The 17,284-nt window shown below is 41.9% G+C and overlaps 1 protein-coding gene across 2 annotated transcripts in view; it reads right to left on the reverse strand.

The window, feature by feature from the left end:
• The window catches only part of ASPG (asparaginase), a 46,865-nt gene extending 30,902 nt beyond the window's left edge, over positions 1 to 15,963 (reverse strand). For both annotated transcript variants that reach the window (XM_083864069.1, XM_083864070.1), the window contains exons 1-6: positions 15,771 to 15,963; positions 10,768 to 10,897; positions 8,008 to 8,119; positions 5,147 to 5,272; positions 3,592 to 3,675; positions 2,409 to 2,535 (exon numbers count right to left, since the gene is read on the reverse strand). In XM_083864069.1, coding sequence (XP_083720195.1) covers positions 2,409 to 2,535; positions 3,592 to 3,675; positions 5,147 to 5,272; positions 8,008 to 8,119; positions 10,768 to 10,897; positions 15,771 to 15,933 — 742 coding nt within the window. In that variant the 5' untranslated portion in view covers positions 15,934 to 15,963. The remainder of the gene's footprint in view (positions 1 to 2,408; positions 2,536 to 3,591; positions 3,676 to 5,146; positions 5,273 to 8,007; positions 8,120 to 10,767; positions 10,898 to 15,770) is intronic.
• Between the last annotated feature and the right edge of the window lie 1,321 nt (positions 15,964 to 17,284).

Raw genomic sequence — 17,284 nt, forward strand, 5'->3', positions numbered from 1 at the left:
GATTTTAGAAATATTTTTTATTATTTCTATACTGTCCATTTCATACAGAGATTTCCAATTCTGCTGCAAAAGTATTTCCCATTAGCACTGGGTTTCTTAGCTCAGGAGTGGGCTAGAATTTTTTTCATTTCTTACAGGATCTTCTTGTGCTAAGTTGAAAGGCCTAAGGAAGTTGATACACTTGTTTATCTAGAACTGGGTAACACAACTCCTAGGCATTGCTAACACAGCTAAGGATCTGGCTGAGAACACAGCCAGTTATCACTGGGAGCCTCATCTAAAAAGGGAACAGGATAAAAAAATGGATATTATAAATGAAGAAGAGAGCTGGAAGGGTAAGGAAGGAAAGAGAACTGAGCTTCTCCCTCTCCTCTCTAGCTCTGAAGTAGACTGTTGCCTTTATATGCTCTGCTGAGCCATGACCAGCACGTCTTTGCATTCCTGTGCAGCAACCAGTGATCCCACTATGCTTCCCACTTCCTCCATCCTCTCACCTCTCCCCTTCTGCTTCTCTGGAATTTTCATTCTCAGCTTTTTTAGAACCAAAGAACCTGAGGAAGAATTTCTGCACGTGGCATACTCCTCCTGGCATCCTCAGGCTGCTCTCCATAATGCTGAATCAGCCAAAGTCAGCCCTGTCTACAGATGGATTAAGACATATTTATATAAAGTCATTTGGAAAAAAAAAAAGTTAAAAAATACTAGATTTGTTCATTTTTTTTTAAAGCCCAAGTGGTTCCTTGTATCCACGAAAGCTTCATACAAGGACTGTACAAGCAAACTCAAGGGAGACAGCAATGTTTCAAACAATTACTTTGGACAAAATAAAGCAGCACCAGTAGATTGCCCTTACTATAAACTATGTTCTTTCAAAATGAAACAATCCTTCAACAGTGACACTGTCGTCTTGGATAAATGATGGTACCCTAACTGGGTAATCAACTGAAGCAAATAAAAATAGAGCCTATCACACCATCAGTTTTTAAATCAGAAATCCCCACTGATCCCAATGAGGCATTTACTGAAAAGATAATGGGTCCCAATATGGGCCAAGGGAAGTGCTTAATAACTTTCTCATTTTTCTACTCTAGACAAGGAATCACAAAACAGTTCATTCAAATCCAAGAGAGGAATAGCATGCAATTTGCAGCTTGATTTCATTATTGATCGGCCGGTAAAAGGAATTTATTCATACCCAGTTTGATGCAGTTCATAAAAACCCAAGAAAGAAGATTCTCCCCAATTTACTGCAACAATCAACTGACAGCACTTCCACTGACTTCAGAGACATCCTATTTGACACAGCACAACAGTGGCAGACTCTCTACCTGAGAGATGTCTTACAGATAACTACAGTATTTCACAGGCTTCCTCAGTTTGTATCTGGCTGCTACAAACTTTGATCCTGAAACTTTGTTAAGTGACTCCCACTCATTAGGTGGAAGGGAGAAGTTTATTTTTCCAGATTGCAGAATGTCTTTCTCTAGCAGTACAATCTATTCAGAATGCCACGCTGCATATGGCAAAGGGCTAGGTCTCCTACTGCCACTAATGGCACTTAGCTGAAGAATTCAGGAACACCCTCCTGTTCCCATTTTTTTTCTAATAATGGAGACTGTCACCAAGTCCTACTCCTTTTTAATACCTAGTCTACACAAAAGCAGCTCACATATTTTTTAAAACTGTCCTTTAGCACGTTTTCTGACAGCTCCTCATTTGGATAGATTCCAAATGTTGCACCTCCCCTCTCCAAAGAAAGAGTGTCATTTATCCAAGAACAGTCATCTAATGACTTTGCAAATGGGTACTGAAACCTTCAGGTAGTTTTTCCCCTCCTTAAGAAACAGCCACAGAAAAATTACAGGGAGCCTGAGTAAGTTTTGGGAAAAAAAAGCTTCACATATTTTAGGTCTGCTGTTGTCAGTGTGTTTGCAGTTCAGACAGGTCCTAAATATCCAGTAAAACATCTTACACAATGACATGCAACAGAGAATCTGTTGAAGGTGCAAGTACTCTGCAAGGACTTTTTTCCCTGATTTCAGAGCTCAGCATGGTCATTAATGAGATGAAATTCTTTGTTCTTTCAGTCCTAACTCTCTCATTTTATCTTTAGAGCAAGCTTTTTCCTGACACAGGGGCAACATTCCCTCTGGTTAGTCTGGGTCTTTAGTCAAAGTCATTCTAGTTCACATCTATATTCAATAAATAAATGCAGTTGAGTCACAAAGTCTCAGCCTTACTAATATTTAAACAGATTCAGAACAGATGAAGTGAAGTCAAACTACAGGACTTTCAAAGAGATTTGACTTTAAAAACGGCATTTCAACTACATAAGCACAGGTTCTTTTCAGCTACAGTTCTATTGCATACAGCATAAATTACACGGCTTAAGAGATGATGTTGCTTACTTGTAATATCAACCTCAGCATTTGCAAGTGGAGGCAGGTTAGGTGAGGAAAAGGCATTGAAACTCCCAGCATCCACCTTAGTCACCCTATTTCCCCTGTACAGTTTATTATAAAAATACAGGCACACCTGCAAGACAAGTAAAGAAACAGGTCTATGAATAAGCCAGTAATTAAAAGATGCAGTAGATAAATACTGTAGTCCGTCCTTTATGAAGTGTTTTCTAAATCTTTAAAGCAACTCAGAGGCTAGTAGATGTTTACAAGTCTAACCTTTTCAAAAAGTGTTGGCACATCTGTCACACATTGGTTTAAGAATTTAAGAACAAAACAAGTTAAGAGCTAACTAGTTTCATAATCCTCTCATAAGGGTTACTCTAGGAGACAGCAAATTTGCCTGAGTCCACTTCAAAGATGGAGGAAAGAAACAGTGTGAGCTTTTTAATAAATTTGTCAGTTACGTATAAATTAAGCATCCCAAACATAACAAAAGGCCTGGTGAAAATGAGGATAACTTCCAAGAGTTACCACCATGCCTCATAAATAATTATGTTCCTTCTCAAGTCTATTAAAGTTTGTCAAGTCGAAGGAAAAGAGATACCTCAAAGCTCTTATCAGTTATTAAGATCTCGGCCAGTCAGCTGTTGCAATTGTCTTATAAGAACTGGCTTTGGGAGCATGGCAGAAGTAAAATAAGGTGTAACCTGACCCATTTTCTCTCTGAGTTTTGGGCTGCACAGCACAAACAACAGGGTGCTGAGACTATGGAGGTACCTCCATGTTCATTAGTGTATCACTCTCCACACTTCAGTCTTCAGGAACAGAGCTAGAAGACACCCCCACCAGTTCTATAGCGACTGCAGAACTTCAAAGTAATATGCAGTTGAAAAACTGAATTAAAAGTGTTTCAGATCCCACATATTTGCAAGAGAACCTCTAGTTTCAAGTCGGCTACAGCATACATTTCAGACTTGAGAGTTTCTAGACTGCGCATGGGCAAATGGAATATGACCAATGTGAGAACAGCACGTGCTTTGCCATGCAAGCACTGTTACCTCAGTTGGAATCCACTCATCTTCCTGCTTAAGTGCAATTCCTTACTGCCTACCGGATACTTAGTGAGTATTTGTGTCCTGGCTAGAGGGAGAAATGCAGATTCTTAGATGGTCTTCCCAGGCAAACAGACCTCAGGAATGACGAATTGCCCGGCCATCAGCAGCGCCCCCAGAAGGTTGTCTCGGCCGTCATTCTGCAGCTCATAAATGGGCACCTGAAGAGCAGAGACTGGAATTACACCCTGGTCCTTATGTAAAGCCTACACAGCAGAAAAAGTGACTCCAACTTATGCAATACAAATACATGAATAATTTATGTAGCAAGGATTTATGGGGAAAAAAAGTTTTCCTTCTTCACCCAAACTATTTTAGACTGCAGCAGATGGCAAGATTTCTCTCTCTGCTTAACAGAATTTTGTCATTTAAGTGCCTAAAAACTAATACAGAGATTTTTCTAATGTGATTAAGAATATTAACACTGGTTCAAGAAAAATATAAAAACTAGCAAGTAGACATACTTAAAAGTGACTGAGCATAGGAGAAGTGATGATAGAGAGAAAAAGCAACACCCCCAGAACATACAGAACTGTCACTATGGGCTTCACAACAGCTCTCTTGCACCATCTTTCCTCATAGCATAGTAAAACTGAACCAGCAGGTTATGACTGACAGAAAAGGGCAAGATTAAAAACTGAAATTTAGTCTGCTGAGTGATGATTTCCATGCCTTTTCTGAATGTCTCTTTATTAAAAGATAGTGCTTCTTTCAGCAATTATTAAAAAAGAAAATCACATGCTCCCTTGCTGGATCATATGTCAGATAGATCTCCAAGCAATAAAACCAAAAAAGAAAGTAAATCCTTGATTGATGTATCACGACTAGGTTGTTCCATGTCAAGACAGCAAGTGGGAGCCTATTTCTTCTTAGACTTTTGTATTTTGACTTCAAATAGACCACATGTGAAAGGGAAGTTATGAGATTGGGGAGGGGAATTTTACAATGTGATGTTTCATCTTTCCTTTGTGATTAGGGCAATATTTTACACTCAAGCAAGCTATTCTAGTAAGACAACCCCTCCCCCTCAGACAATATGCAAAGGGCTGATCTCCAGCTAAGAGAATGAAAATTAATAAATGTAGTCTTTAGAGGAAAAGGAAACAGACCATATTAGATGCTTTGTGGAACAGAAATGATAAAAAATGCATCTAATGCCTTAAGTTTATTTTTTAAAATTATAAAGAATGCAGCAATGAGTAACATAAGTTGAGATAACAACTGATGAAGTAAAAAATACTAAGCTTCAGGGCTTTTAAAGAAAAGAAGACAGCTGACAACCAGTGGCCACCTGAGGCTGGAAAAATGCTTCTCATATAAACCGATTAATACACAATGGCCAATGACAGGCTCTTATGTCTTTCTCTGAAGCATCTGGCCCCAGCCATAATGAACTCCTGGTCTGATTTGGTACAGAGTTGTGAAGTCATTAATGATAAAATTATGGGGCAGATCCTCAGCTGGTGAGCCCATCATTTCTCACTCATTTTTGCCAGCACTGTGACCATTCACCCTGGCTAGGGGCCTGGCCTGTACTGCCAAGCTGTACAGCGATAATCATGATACAGCAAAGTTCTGCATATTAAATCAAAAATGAGGATTCCTGCTTCAATTTCCAATTAATTCCATTACCTGAGATCCTGTCAGAACAATAGTTTTACCAAGGTTCTCACACATGAAGGACAGGGCTGAAGCTGTGTACGCCATGGTATCAGTACCGTGCAGGATCACAAACCCGTCGTACTTCTCATAGTGCTCCTGGAGGTGGAGAGACAGCTTTCACACTGTTGAAGCAATGCCCTGGCACCAGCAGGTGAGGTACACAGGGCATTACTTTCACTGATGCAGGCAATAGCACAATGCCTTACAGGCTACTGCACACACAACTCCTCCTAAACTTACCCTGTTTCCAGTTTAAATGCAATTAAGGGTTAATCGGACACTAAGCACCAGAGCTGATAATTCTGATTATGGAACAGTCAAAGAGATTCTTCTGTGTATACATATTAATGCAGCGTTTTTAAACCAGAAGACTCCTAATTAAGAAAAGCTTAGCAATGGCTTTAAACAGGAATGTTAACATATGCAAATTAGTCGTATAGTCTGATTTCTTGTTGCCGCTTTTACTTTAGGGATTACACCATTTACAGGAACAGATTAGGCAAACCAGGTCTATCATAATGTAGGGGGAAAACCAGCCCGTTTAATCCATGGCAGACAGGCAAACTACCAGTGTCAGAGTGCCCTCTTCTGATGGAAAGCCATCCTTTCCACAGCAGAACCTGGGAGAGAAGCTTCTTGCTCATTAATGGACATTCACATGATGGTTTTTGAGAAGGCCCTCACAATCAGGTACATGCAATATCAAAATGAATTTTATAATTTTAATCTACATACAATCCCACCCAGGAGGTGAGAGTGTTTTTAATGCAAAACCATGAATCACACTGCTCATTTTGTTAGAACGAAGTCATCTGCTGGCTTTTGGAAGAAAAAGGAATTGGTTCAGCTACTTTAAGAATGATGGACATAGCAAACACTGTGGGGAGAGACACTGGTGTCTCTAATGTAACTTGGCAACATGGAAAGGACTACACAGAACTCTAAGCAGATATAAGAAGTGCCAGCATGGGGAGGAAAAAAGGTTTAAACAAGATTTATTTTTAATTACACTCCTAATGTTGCATTAGGCACACACACTTGGCACCTCCTGATAATAAGGTCACCTCCAAACTCATTTGTAGGTTTCCGCTTTTTTTGTAGGTTCCTTTTGCTATTTTTTTCACTTATACTCATGTCTGTCTACCTGTTGCTACCTACTGGAAGTTTCAGGGGGGTTTTGCTTATCTCTAACAGCTGAGCCAACACAACAGCTGCCAATGTTGCAAGGTCTTTCTGCAGGACAAACTACAATGCGATGCAAAAACCATGCTGCAGCCATTCACCGAGGCAGCAACAAGGTAAGGAGGTTTCAGCAAGGGCCAAGATCACAGAAATAGCCACCTGTCCTCTATAAATCAGCCCACTCACAAGAACTTTCAGCCTTATTAGATGCAAAAGAACATAGTTTGGTTTAAGCTTCATAATGGAAAAGATCAGGTTGCCAATTAAGGAGCTATCCCCCAGAAACATCTTGGATTGTTTTAGTTTGGAAAATCATCAGCATGGAAATTACAGCTGTGGCCAGCATGTGTCCAAGATGAACACAAAGCGGCAGTGTCTGTACACAACCTGGAGAGTTGAAAAGGTTTCTTTTTTTGCCTTCTCAGCTCTCTTCATTTGGATTACACAAACTGGGCATACAGAGAACCTGTGTACAAGAAAAAAAACCACAACACTTTTCTTTTGTAATAAAAAAACTAATATGCCAATAAAGAAAAAAGGTAAATTCTCTCCTGTTCAGCATGGATTGCTGCCTTCTCTTGGCCCTGGGCTTTTCCCAGCTGCACCTCTGCTCCATCCTAGAGATTTTCCACATACACACCAGCTCCATCTCTTCTTTTCCTGGGCAAGATGTATTTGATAGGACAAGCAACCTCCCAAGTTTGGTGGTTTCAGGATGAGAGAGCCTGAGGGTGAAAGACTGTTACCTGAATCTTCAGCATCATTCCCTGCATTATTGAGCTGTTCACATGCATTGCTAAAGCGTGGTGGAAGAAGGGAATTTACACTATAAAGCCCACTGTCACAGAGTGGAAGAGCAGTATCTTCCTAGCCCCACAGTTATTTATTTCTGTCAGCTATGTATGAATTCCTGATGTGAAGCATTTGAAGTGTTTTGCAGTTTTGCATTTTTTAAAAGCACACAGCTAAGTTCAGACAAGGGACAGGAGCACAGAAATGCTGATTTTTTTTATTCTAGAGAAGGATGTAATGAGTTTATCTATATATGCAGAAATAGCTAGGACTTTAAACACTTTCCACTGTGGGAAACCTTACCATGGTAGCAATTTTTCCTACTGGTTGCAAAGCCAAAGCTAGTCCAGTTCATGTGTACCCAGAGTAAAAAAGGCATAAAGACATCAAATTATTTTCTATGTCAATAGCCAACTATCAAGCTATTTGAACATTCAAATGATGTGTAGCTAAGCAACCTTCAGCTAACTTACCCACACCTAAGGATTTTATTCAACATTTTTGGACAGTGAATTCAAGTCACTGTTTTATGAGACATCAAAGTACACATCAACCTTATTCAATCACAGCTGCAATATTTCTATTTATTTTATTGTATGGAAATATGGAATGCCTCATCCTTAGAAGAACGATGTAAGTTTAAGGAGTTTACAACATTTTCAACTGAAATAAAAATTTTGCAAACTGTGCAAGCACTGTACTTCTTACTTTGCAAGTCACTAATTAAGGTACTTTACACTTAAATAAACAAATATATATGTATAGTGCTACTGAATTGTTTTCTCTTGCTAAGCATACTAGATATACTGCTGGTTTTGTTTAAGTGAAAAACAAATTCTTATCCCACACCACCATACCTCAAGTTTCTTTGCAATTTTGGCCCAGTCATCTGGTGTCATGTTGGAAGAATCAAGCAGTGGTGAGAGCTCAAGGATTGTGTAAAAAATTCTCTTGTTTTGCTTAGAGAGACTATGAAGAAAGAGAATTGGAAAAAAAAAAAACCCTTAGCATTAATATAATTTCATCACTTCTGTTTTTTTTCTTTAAATCATTAGTTTTCACACTTTTCCTCCTCAACCCCAAATCTAGGTGAAAAATGTCTTAAATCTGGAAATTAAAGTCCAAGTTTAGAAGTTCATGGCTTGATGTGGTTTAAAGCATAAATATCTAAATTTAATTTAACAATAAATACAACTTGGGAGGGAGACACAGATGGTTTCTGGCCTGTGAGTGCACATTGCTGGGTCATGTCCATCCTCTCATCCACCAGCACCCCCCAAGTCCCTCTGGACAGGACTGACCTCAATCTGTTCATCCCCAGCCTGGAGGGATACCAGAGTTGCCCTGACCCAGGTGTAGCACCAGCACTTGGTCTTGTTAAACCTCATGAGATTCACAGGGGCCCAGTTCTTGAGCTTGTCCAGGTCCCTCTGGATGGCATCCCACCCCTCAGGTGTGTCAACAGCATCACTCACCACTCAGCTTGGTGTCATCTACAAGTTTGCTGAGGCTGCCCTCAACTCCTCCATCCATGTAATTAATGGAGATATTAAATAACACTGGTCCCAATATAGACCCCTGAGAAATACCACTTGTAAGTGATGTCCACCATACTCTGAGCCATTGACCACCACCTTCTGGCTGTAACCATCCAATCAATTCCTCATCCACTCAACAGTTCACCCATCAATTTCATCTCTCTCCAATTTAGAGAGAAGGATGTTGTAGGGGACCACATCAAAAGTTTTACAGAAGTCCAGGTAAACCTGTGCTAGCTGAAATTGCCTTCCTGTCCTCCATGTGCCTTAGCAGAGCTTCTAGAAAGATCTGTTTCATGACTTTCCCTTGCACAGAGGGGAAGCTGACAGGTCAGTGAGTCCCATGATCTTCCTTTCTATCCTTTTTGAAGTTGGGTGCAGTATTTCCCTTTTTCAAGTCACCTGAGACTTCCAATAAAATCTGCAGACTCATTCCCCCTATGAAGCCTGTAAGACTGTTGCATACAGCAGAGAGAGCATTTAAACAATGTGTTTAAATTGACATCCTGTACCTAAGAAGTCAGACTTCACATGACAAACTGCTTTGCTGGATATCACATTTACACATGCTAAGAGTAACTTTGGAAGTCAGCTGAAAATCTATGACAAGAAAGCTCTCCTGAGAATGTGCTGTTTAAATAAAACATGACATCCTGATACCAGAAACCAGCCCTGTCTTCAACTTCTGATGCCTCTCTCTAAAAAGAGATGATGTCATTCCTCTTGTATTGACGTTACACACCAATATACAAAGTTCACAAAATTTCCTCCCCTCAGGAACTCACAATATTTCTCAATCACCTAGTTAAAATATCACTTGACTAGCACAAAAGACAAGATGGCAAACTGCCACAACTAACCTCCAGAAACAGCACTCAGCAGTGCCATAAAAACAAGACAAGATTAGTTTTTAAACCTCAAGTTTTTTTGATGTGAATGATTGTTTTAAGCTTTTCTGGTTTACAGGGAAAGATGTGCCAGGAGAAGTATATTTAGAACTATTACCAGCATATTAATGTAGTTTTGTTACGTTTCTAATCCCTTAAGTATTTAAAAGTTATTCAAGCACCAGTGATAATAGAGCTCCATTTTTCTTAGTGTAAGCATCATATTTAACACAAACTGTATATTCATATAAATAGTACTGCACCAGGTGTCCATTAGTTTTTTCCTTTACTCCTTTTCCTGCTATCTGCCTTTTAAGTGATTACTTTTAAAAGCTTTATAGAGAGATCTCAATACAAAGTAGAAAAAAATTAATAAGCCCTTTATTTTCTTTGAATATTCTGGTTTTCTCCTTAAAGATTGCTGAATATCCACTTCTACTCTTATAGAAAACCAGCTATGGTCCCATTTATTTTTGAACAAATGTGTAAAATCATCCTTTGTGCAAAGGTAGCACGTTTACAGGGGTACAGTCATTCATCAAAGCTAGGAATATTTCAAATTAGCATACTGCCCTCTAAATAAAACCCATAAGCTTATTAATCATTGCTCAACAGTTAAGAAGCAATGCAGATTAATTAGAAGCCCATTGCTTATTATCATAATGTTGCATAAATTTGGGGAAAACAATCAGCTTTTAGGGCTTTTAAAAACAGAAGGCTTGCAGAATTAAAGCATGAGGCCTATTCAAAGATGCATTAATTACATGCTACTTTTTCAGACATATGCCGAAGATAATTCACATGGAGCTGTATATACAGTTTTCTTAATTTGTGTAGAATACTTGTATGTTTGCACATACAAGTGTGCAGCAAATTAATACACAAAAAAAAAAAAAAAAAAAAAAAAAAAAAAAAAAAAAAAAAATCTTGGAATAGACTGCCCAGAATGGTTACTTGTTGCCTAATTTAAAAGTTATCTCTCTGGCAGTTCTAAGGCACTTCACTGCAAATATATCCAAACACATATTTTCTACCACATCAAACATGGTGGACTTTTTTCCTTTAAACTAATTAAAAGCATTTTTGCTAATCTCATTATTGATTCTTCATGTCAAATGTCTAGAGATGTAATTACCTGAAAAATAACAAGACACATCCTAACCCTTCCTCTGCCTAAGGAAGTTGTACTTACGGGAGCACCAACGTGTTCTCTGGGAACTCGTGGGAGTTGTTCAGTTTTGTTTCCCGGGCATACACCTCATCATGCAGCATTGGCATCTTTCTCAAACTGTTCACTAATTTATTGGCCTCAGGAGCAAGCCCTTAAAAACAAAGAATAAAGGAAGTAAATAAAGGAGCAGGGATAGAAGGAAGAGAGTAGCATGGTAAGAAGGGAAGAAGATAAGTTACAGAGCAGTTCACCCATCCTTCCAAATTAAACAGTCTATTGCCAGTTTAAAACCACGAAAAATGAACATAACTAATCAACACTCATGAAGTTATTCTTTTCTTGACTTGAAATAGATAAAGCCCTTATTTAAGATAAATAATGTTTCAAATCTCCTCCACATCAAACATTTATGCTTTTATCTATTTTTCATTGTAGCTTGTCTGCTACAGAAGCTTGTCTGCTTATCAGAAGCAGGGACAGGAAGCCAATTTTTGCAATTGCAGCAGAAAGTTACCATTCTCTTTCACATTTGCCATAGCTCTTATTACTATTACTACTTAGTAATAGTAGTAGAAGACTTAAAAAGCACACAGTGTTGTTCTGTACTATCAAGCTGTGGTTGATATAGATATATATGTATACATAGGTATATACAAAGGTATTATATCTATATGCATAGGTACACATACATAGGTATATACAAAGGTATTATATCTATATACATAGGTACTTTCCACTAGCACGTGTAGGACTGAACATCTGAACCAAAAAAAGGTAAAAAGATACATAAATCTCTGAATAAAAAAGATGAAAGTGTGAATGCATCTCAAACTCTTCTCTCCCTCTCCCTGCCCGTGTTAGGGTCTGTCTGTGGCAGGGACCCTAAAACAGCTGCTGTTTAAACTAGCCTAAGAACACATTTAGTGTCTGGTGGACCTGCAAGTATCCTTGTTGCAACCAAATATTTCAAAGGGAATCTGCATGTTGTTCCCTGTGAGCCATGAAGGCATGTAATGTTGTGATGTTACAGTCCTCAGCATCACAGAACTGAGTTGACCTGTGAGCCTAACCTGGAATTTATCTCCCAGTCCCCTGTTTCAGGAGTGACAGCAACAGTCCTGGCATCCAGAATCACAAGCCACTGTGTTTTTCTGATGTCTGAGTTTTTAAGTCAGTTTTCTTACAAGGAACTTCCAACAGAGGTACATCCTTCTGGACTTTAATATTTTACTGTCAAGTTCAGTTTAATCTCAGTGTTTGTATCACCTGTTTACATGGCAAACAAACTATTAAACATCCTTATTCTACTTCTGTTAGTTCAGTTATTTCTAACTTGAGGCCAGGGAATTCTCCCCTATTTCCTAGTTCTGTTTATTTAAACATGATTCTCATCCAAGTTAGCACCTCTAATTATTTTTGGTTCACCTTCAAACAGCAAGGTTTATTTCAAATACTCAAAACACAGAGGATATTCTCAATAGTATTTCTAGATTTTTCCATTTACTTTCCAAGCTGATAGAAAAATCCTTAAGAACTCCCTGATCTCCCTCCTGGCTTGCCTTAAATTAAGAAGGAGGCCTCTTCATAGCCAAGTTCCTCACAGGACAGCAACAGCATTTGAGTGGATTTGTTTGGATTACTGCCAGAATACTTTGTTTTACAAAATATACTTAAAACACTTTCAAGCTTTGGATGTTTCATTCATTCAGCTATAATCCCTGCTTTTCCTATTAAGGATGTTCCTAGCTTAGTCACAAATGGCCACTTCTGTTGTGCTTGGGCATTGAGTCATTTTGGCTCGGAAATGCAGCCCAGTTTCAAGTGTTTCCTGGGTGTTTTCTGATTATTCTTCTGTTTGTCAGATGTTCATCTTGTTCTGAATATTGACAATGGATTAGACTGTTTATTTTTTGTATTTGCCACAGGAACTGGAGAGCTGATATACGTTAATATTCTTTAATCCCTTCTCTACAAACAGCAGTTTCTCAGCTCTTAATCACAAATCTGTCAGGATTTTTCTGTAATTGCTTGCACTGAATGTAAACCTTTTTTTTTAAGGCATTCTGCAGATGTATCCAAGATGACCCACTTAAAACCTAGACAGCTCCTCAAATGCATCCATGTCCTGCAGTGATTTCTGCTTTAGAGCTTCAAGAAGCAAACACGGGGGAACTCAAGTGCAATGGTTTTAAGAACACTTCTACTTTATTACGCATGGAAAACAGCTTTTGTGAGCCAAGCTCGCTGACCAAGTTATTGAAGCAACCTCTCCCCTGCAGAGAAGAGGCAGGCTGTGTGACTTGTCCAAATAGCTCTCATCAACTTCTGTCCTGCCCCTTGTTAGCTGGCCAGCCCAGGCATCACAGAGCAGGTGGACAAAGGCAGAATGGCAAACAGGCACCTGTGGCCAAGGAGTACAATGATGGTTCTGTCTCACCTACAGTCCAGCAAGGACTTTGCTTTTCACTCTGGTGCTGTAGATAACACAGTTATAGCTACCTGCCAAACAAAATATTCTACAACCTGTGCTGCTGCAGAGAACAGGGAGCAAAAATATGAATTGCAGCAGCTACATTAGTTGGAGCTTGCAGAAGTGAGGTACACAGATTTCAAACAGAAAAGGGTTTGGACTACAGCAGCCAGTCCTTTGGCAATCTAGTATTTCTAAAAAAGACACAAATAACTAATCTACATAAGCAGACTATTCCAAGATAGGTAATCTTTCTAAGGGTATTTAGCTTAGTTCTACTTAGATTTGTTGGGGCTTTTTTCCTTATTACAAGTAAAAGCTAAGAAAGAAACCTAGCCCACATGCCCAAGGAAAAGACCTTCCTGAAGGCACCAGCACAAACTTGATGGAAAGATCACTATCACAATAACCTCACTCTGGAGTGCACTATGGTTCTCTTTCTGAAATGAGTTACTGATAAGCCAAAAGAAACTAATGTAGGAGGAAATAAGTAGGAGTAAGAAACTTAAAAAATGCACTGAAGTGGCTTGACAGCAAAAACATGAATACTGAGAGAGTCTGCACCTGAGTCTGGTTGTCATCCAAGTCACATAAACTGAAACAGACTATCCACCCTCTGAAAATGACTCCTGCACAGGTTAACGCAGGTGTGCAGAAATTCCAACAAGAATTTCCAAGATGTGCTGGAGTTGCCAAATGAGCCATTTTAGCTCTAGGGAGGGTTGTAAACAGGCACTTTTCCATCCACTGATAAATAAAAGAAATGAGCATCTATTGTATCTTCCCTTGAAGCATGCTGCCTTTCCCATGCCCTTTTGCTAGCTTCTGTCTGAACACTAAGGACTGCCAAATATTCTGAAAGAGGTGCTCTGGCTGCTCTGCAGTTAGATGTGGGTATGAAAAGCGGGTCAAAACCCTTCCCAGGATGCAGCAAGTCAGCATCATTGGATCATAACTGTTAGATTGTTTGCACACACTTTAATGATTGACACTTGTTAAGCAAAAAAAAAAACCACACACAAGATGAGAAGAGGTTATAAAGTTCATTCATAAATTAATGAGACACGTGATTATAATTTATTCGCTTAAAAGAAGCATTTAGAAAGCTGAGGAAATAAAAGTAGGAAATTGTTTTAGTATAAACAGTGCAAGCTGAGAAAGGCAAGTCAGCACACAGCATTGAAATACGGACTTTTTTTTTTTTTACAACTTTGACAGAATAAAAAAAAAAAAGATGACAGCCATAAAAAACAAAGAACACCTTATAGCATCTTTACTACAATAATAAGGATCAGCCAAGCACCAGCTCTTGAGAAGAGAGGACATGTATTTGAAAAAGAATCAAGTCTAGGAAGCTGCAAGGTAAAGGCCCAGGTGTTTCAATCCTACAAATAAGAAGCAGAGGCAGTATTTCAGGGAGAGGCACAAAACTCTGTAGTAGGGATCACAAGTACTCATGCTTCTGAATCTAGACAGACACAAGCTGTGGAAGCCCTGGGATGCTCCACTACCTTCCAAGTAAAGAAGGAAAGAATATAAATAGATATTCATCAAAACTGGACTGTTTCCCTGTCACTCCCACTTCTTATGTTACCTTGTTTCCCTTCAATCCGAGGCTGGCAAGCACACAGCCCTACAGCAAGTCAGACCTGACTGAAATCCATTTTTTTCCCCAGACACACTAATGGGTTGATGTTTCTAGTATCCCTTGGGATCTGTGACTACTGAGTGATGATCAAGGGGAGCCTGGGTGCCACTCTAACCAGCTGCTGGACTGGGGGCCTGTGGAGGTGCCAGGTGAGTTTGGGCATCTATCTGCTGACATTTAGGGGCACCTAAAAACACACAGCTAAGAAACCTTCAGATAAAATGCAGGCAATATACCGACACATTTCAGTGTTCCATTTTAGATGTAAACGTTTGGCATTATCTAGTCTTTTCATCAAAGTCCCCCCCTCCCTCGGTAAGGTAAGGCAAGGCAAGGCAGAACCCTTCAGTAATTTCATGAAAGAAGCCAAGAGCTGATGGGAGAGCAGCAGAATCCTATCCCAAGGCAGGTGACTCTGACACCGCATCCGATCTCGCTCATCCCGAGCTGCCAGGATCCTGCCAGGTCACCAGTGGAAAATCCTTGTCACCGGCTCCAGCGGCCCACGCTCTCCCCAGCAGGAATGCCAGGCACACACTCTCCGGGAGGCCGGGGACAGCGGCTCATTCAGGGCTAAGAACAGCCTGCGTGCCCAGCGCGATTAGGTTAGTTTCGCTTTCAGCGCGAGGTAGGGCAGAGAGGACTCACGCCGCAGGAAACACGTTGTGCTCTGCCAAAAGCCGCCGCTGCTCTCGCTGTGACGCTCACAAGGATGCCCATCAGCTGAGCCCCCGGGTCAACCAGCTGACGGGAGCCGGGGATTACAGCAGGGAGCCTCTCACAGCAGCGATGCCGGACCGCAATCCGCAATCCAGCACCCCGAACCCCAAGGCAGCCCCGGCGCAGCCCCAGGGCCAGCCCCGCTCCCCGCAGCCGCCCCCGGCACTCCCGCCGCCGGCCCCTCACCCTTGACGTCCTGCACCATGCCGATGGTGCCGCCAGTGTTGATGACCAGCACCCGCGCCTCGGTCTTGGCGGAGGGGGCCGGGGGGCAGCCGGGGCGCTCCTGGGGCCGGGGCCCGGTCAGGGCTCTGAGCAGGGAGCGCGGCTGTCCCGCCGCCGCCTCCATCCCGCACCGCAGGATCCGCTATCTCCCGGCCGCCGGGACAACGAGGATTTGTAGGGGCGGGAGGGCGGCGGCGGGGCCGCCCCTTCCCGCTGCCCCGTGGGCGGGGAGAGCCGCTGTGCCCGCCCGCCCGGCCGTGAGGGGCAGCGGGACCGTGAGGGGCATCGCCCGGCCGTGAGGGGCAGGGGCCGTGAGGGGCGGGGGCCGTGAGGGGCAGCGGGGCCGTGAGGGGCAGCGGGGCCGTGAGGGGCAGCGGGGCCGGGAGGGGCAGCGGGACCGTGAGGGGCAGCGGGGCCGTGAGGGGCAGCCCCGGCACCGCCCCCTGCCCTTTGCGCTGCCCGCCCGGACAGACGTCAAAGCCCTTCACGCTTGAAGGAGAAGGCGAGAACAGCGGCGCGTTCTGGGCCCGGGGAGCAGAGAAGGGACACAGGGCTCAGGGTCAGCCCGGTGAGAGCACCTACGTCGTCGCCTTTTTCCTTCACGGGGAAGAAGGTGGGGACTGCCCCGACTCACCTGGCCTCAGAGGCGACTCCTGCCCACCCAGCATCTCCCAACACCGGCAGGACACCCCTGTCCCCTCCATTCCAGCGTCCTAATCTGCACCCCCGCCTTCCATCCAGAGAGGATCGGGTAGGACATCAACTGTGAGGAGGCTGACGTTCTTTTCAAGGAAATCTGATAAATCCTTGGGTCTGTTGTCATGAGGTTTGTTATTACTGGCTGATTATAAAGCCAAATCAGCAAAGCAAGCGGCTAAAACCCCATGAGCCAGTGACTGGGGACAGTAACTGCTGATAGCAGGATCTGCATGAGCTGACAAGTGGCTGCTGCTCAGGAACCTTGAGGCTAAATATGTCACTCAAGTGCCCAGTACGTCAAAGAACAAACTTCCTGTAGGAACGTGGTAGGGATTTTTTTGGCTCCTGGTCATATGAACTTAATTTGTACCCTGCACTGCACCTTCTAAATTAAATGCAATTCAGTTTCAAGGTGAAAATAGGGATTGTGGGATAGTCCAAGCAATTTCTTCTAATTTCTACAACTTAGTACTCCAACAGAAATAAATTTTATGTTCTCCCCCTAAACTGTCAATTGCTCTGAGTGGCCCAAAACGTGGCACAGAGTTCCAGATGTGGCCTCACAAGTGCAGAGTAGAGGGCAGTAATCATTCCCGTGTCTGCTGGCTGCCCTGCTAGTGCAGCCTGGCCTTCGCTTTCAGTGCTGCAAGGACTCTTTGCTGCCCCATACGACTTGTCCATAATACCTCCAAGCCCTTTTTGCACAGCTGCTACTTACATTTTTTTTTTAATCTATACTGTAGGCTATTGAACAAAACCCAGCAGTGTGTGAAGGC

This window comes from Zosterops lateralis (genome assembly GCF_965231275.1).
Source record: "Zosterops lateralis genome assembly, chromosome: 6".
Classification (NCBI taxonomy): domain Eukaryota; kingdom Metazoa; phylum Chordata; class Aves; order Passeriformes; family Zosteropidae; genus Zosterops; species Zosterops lateralis.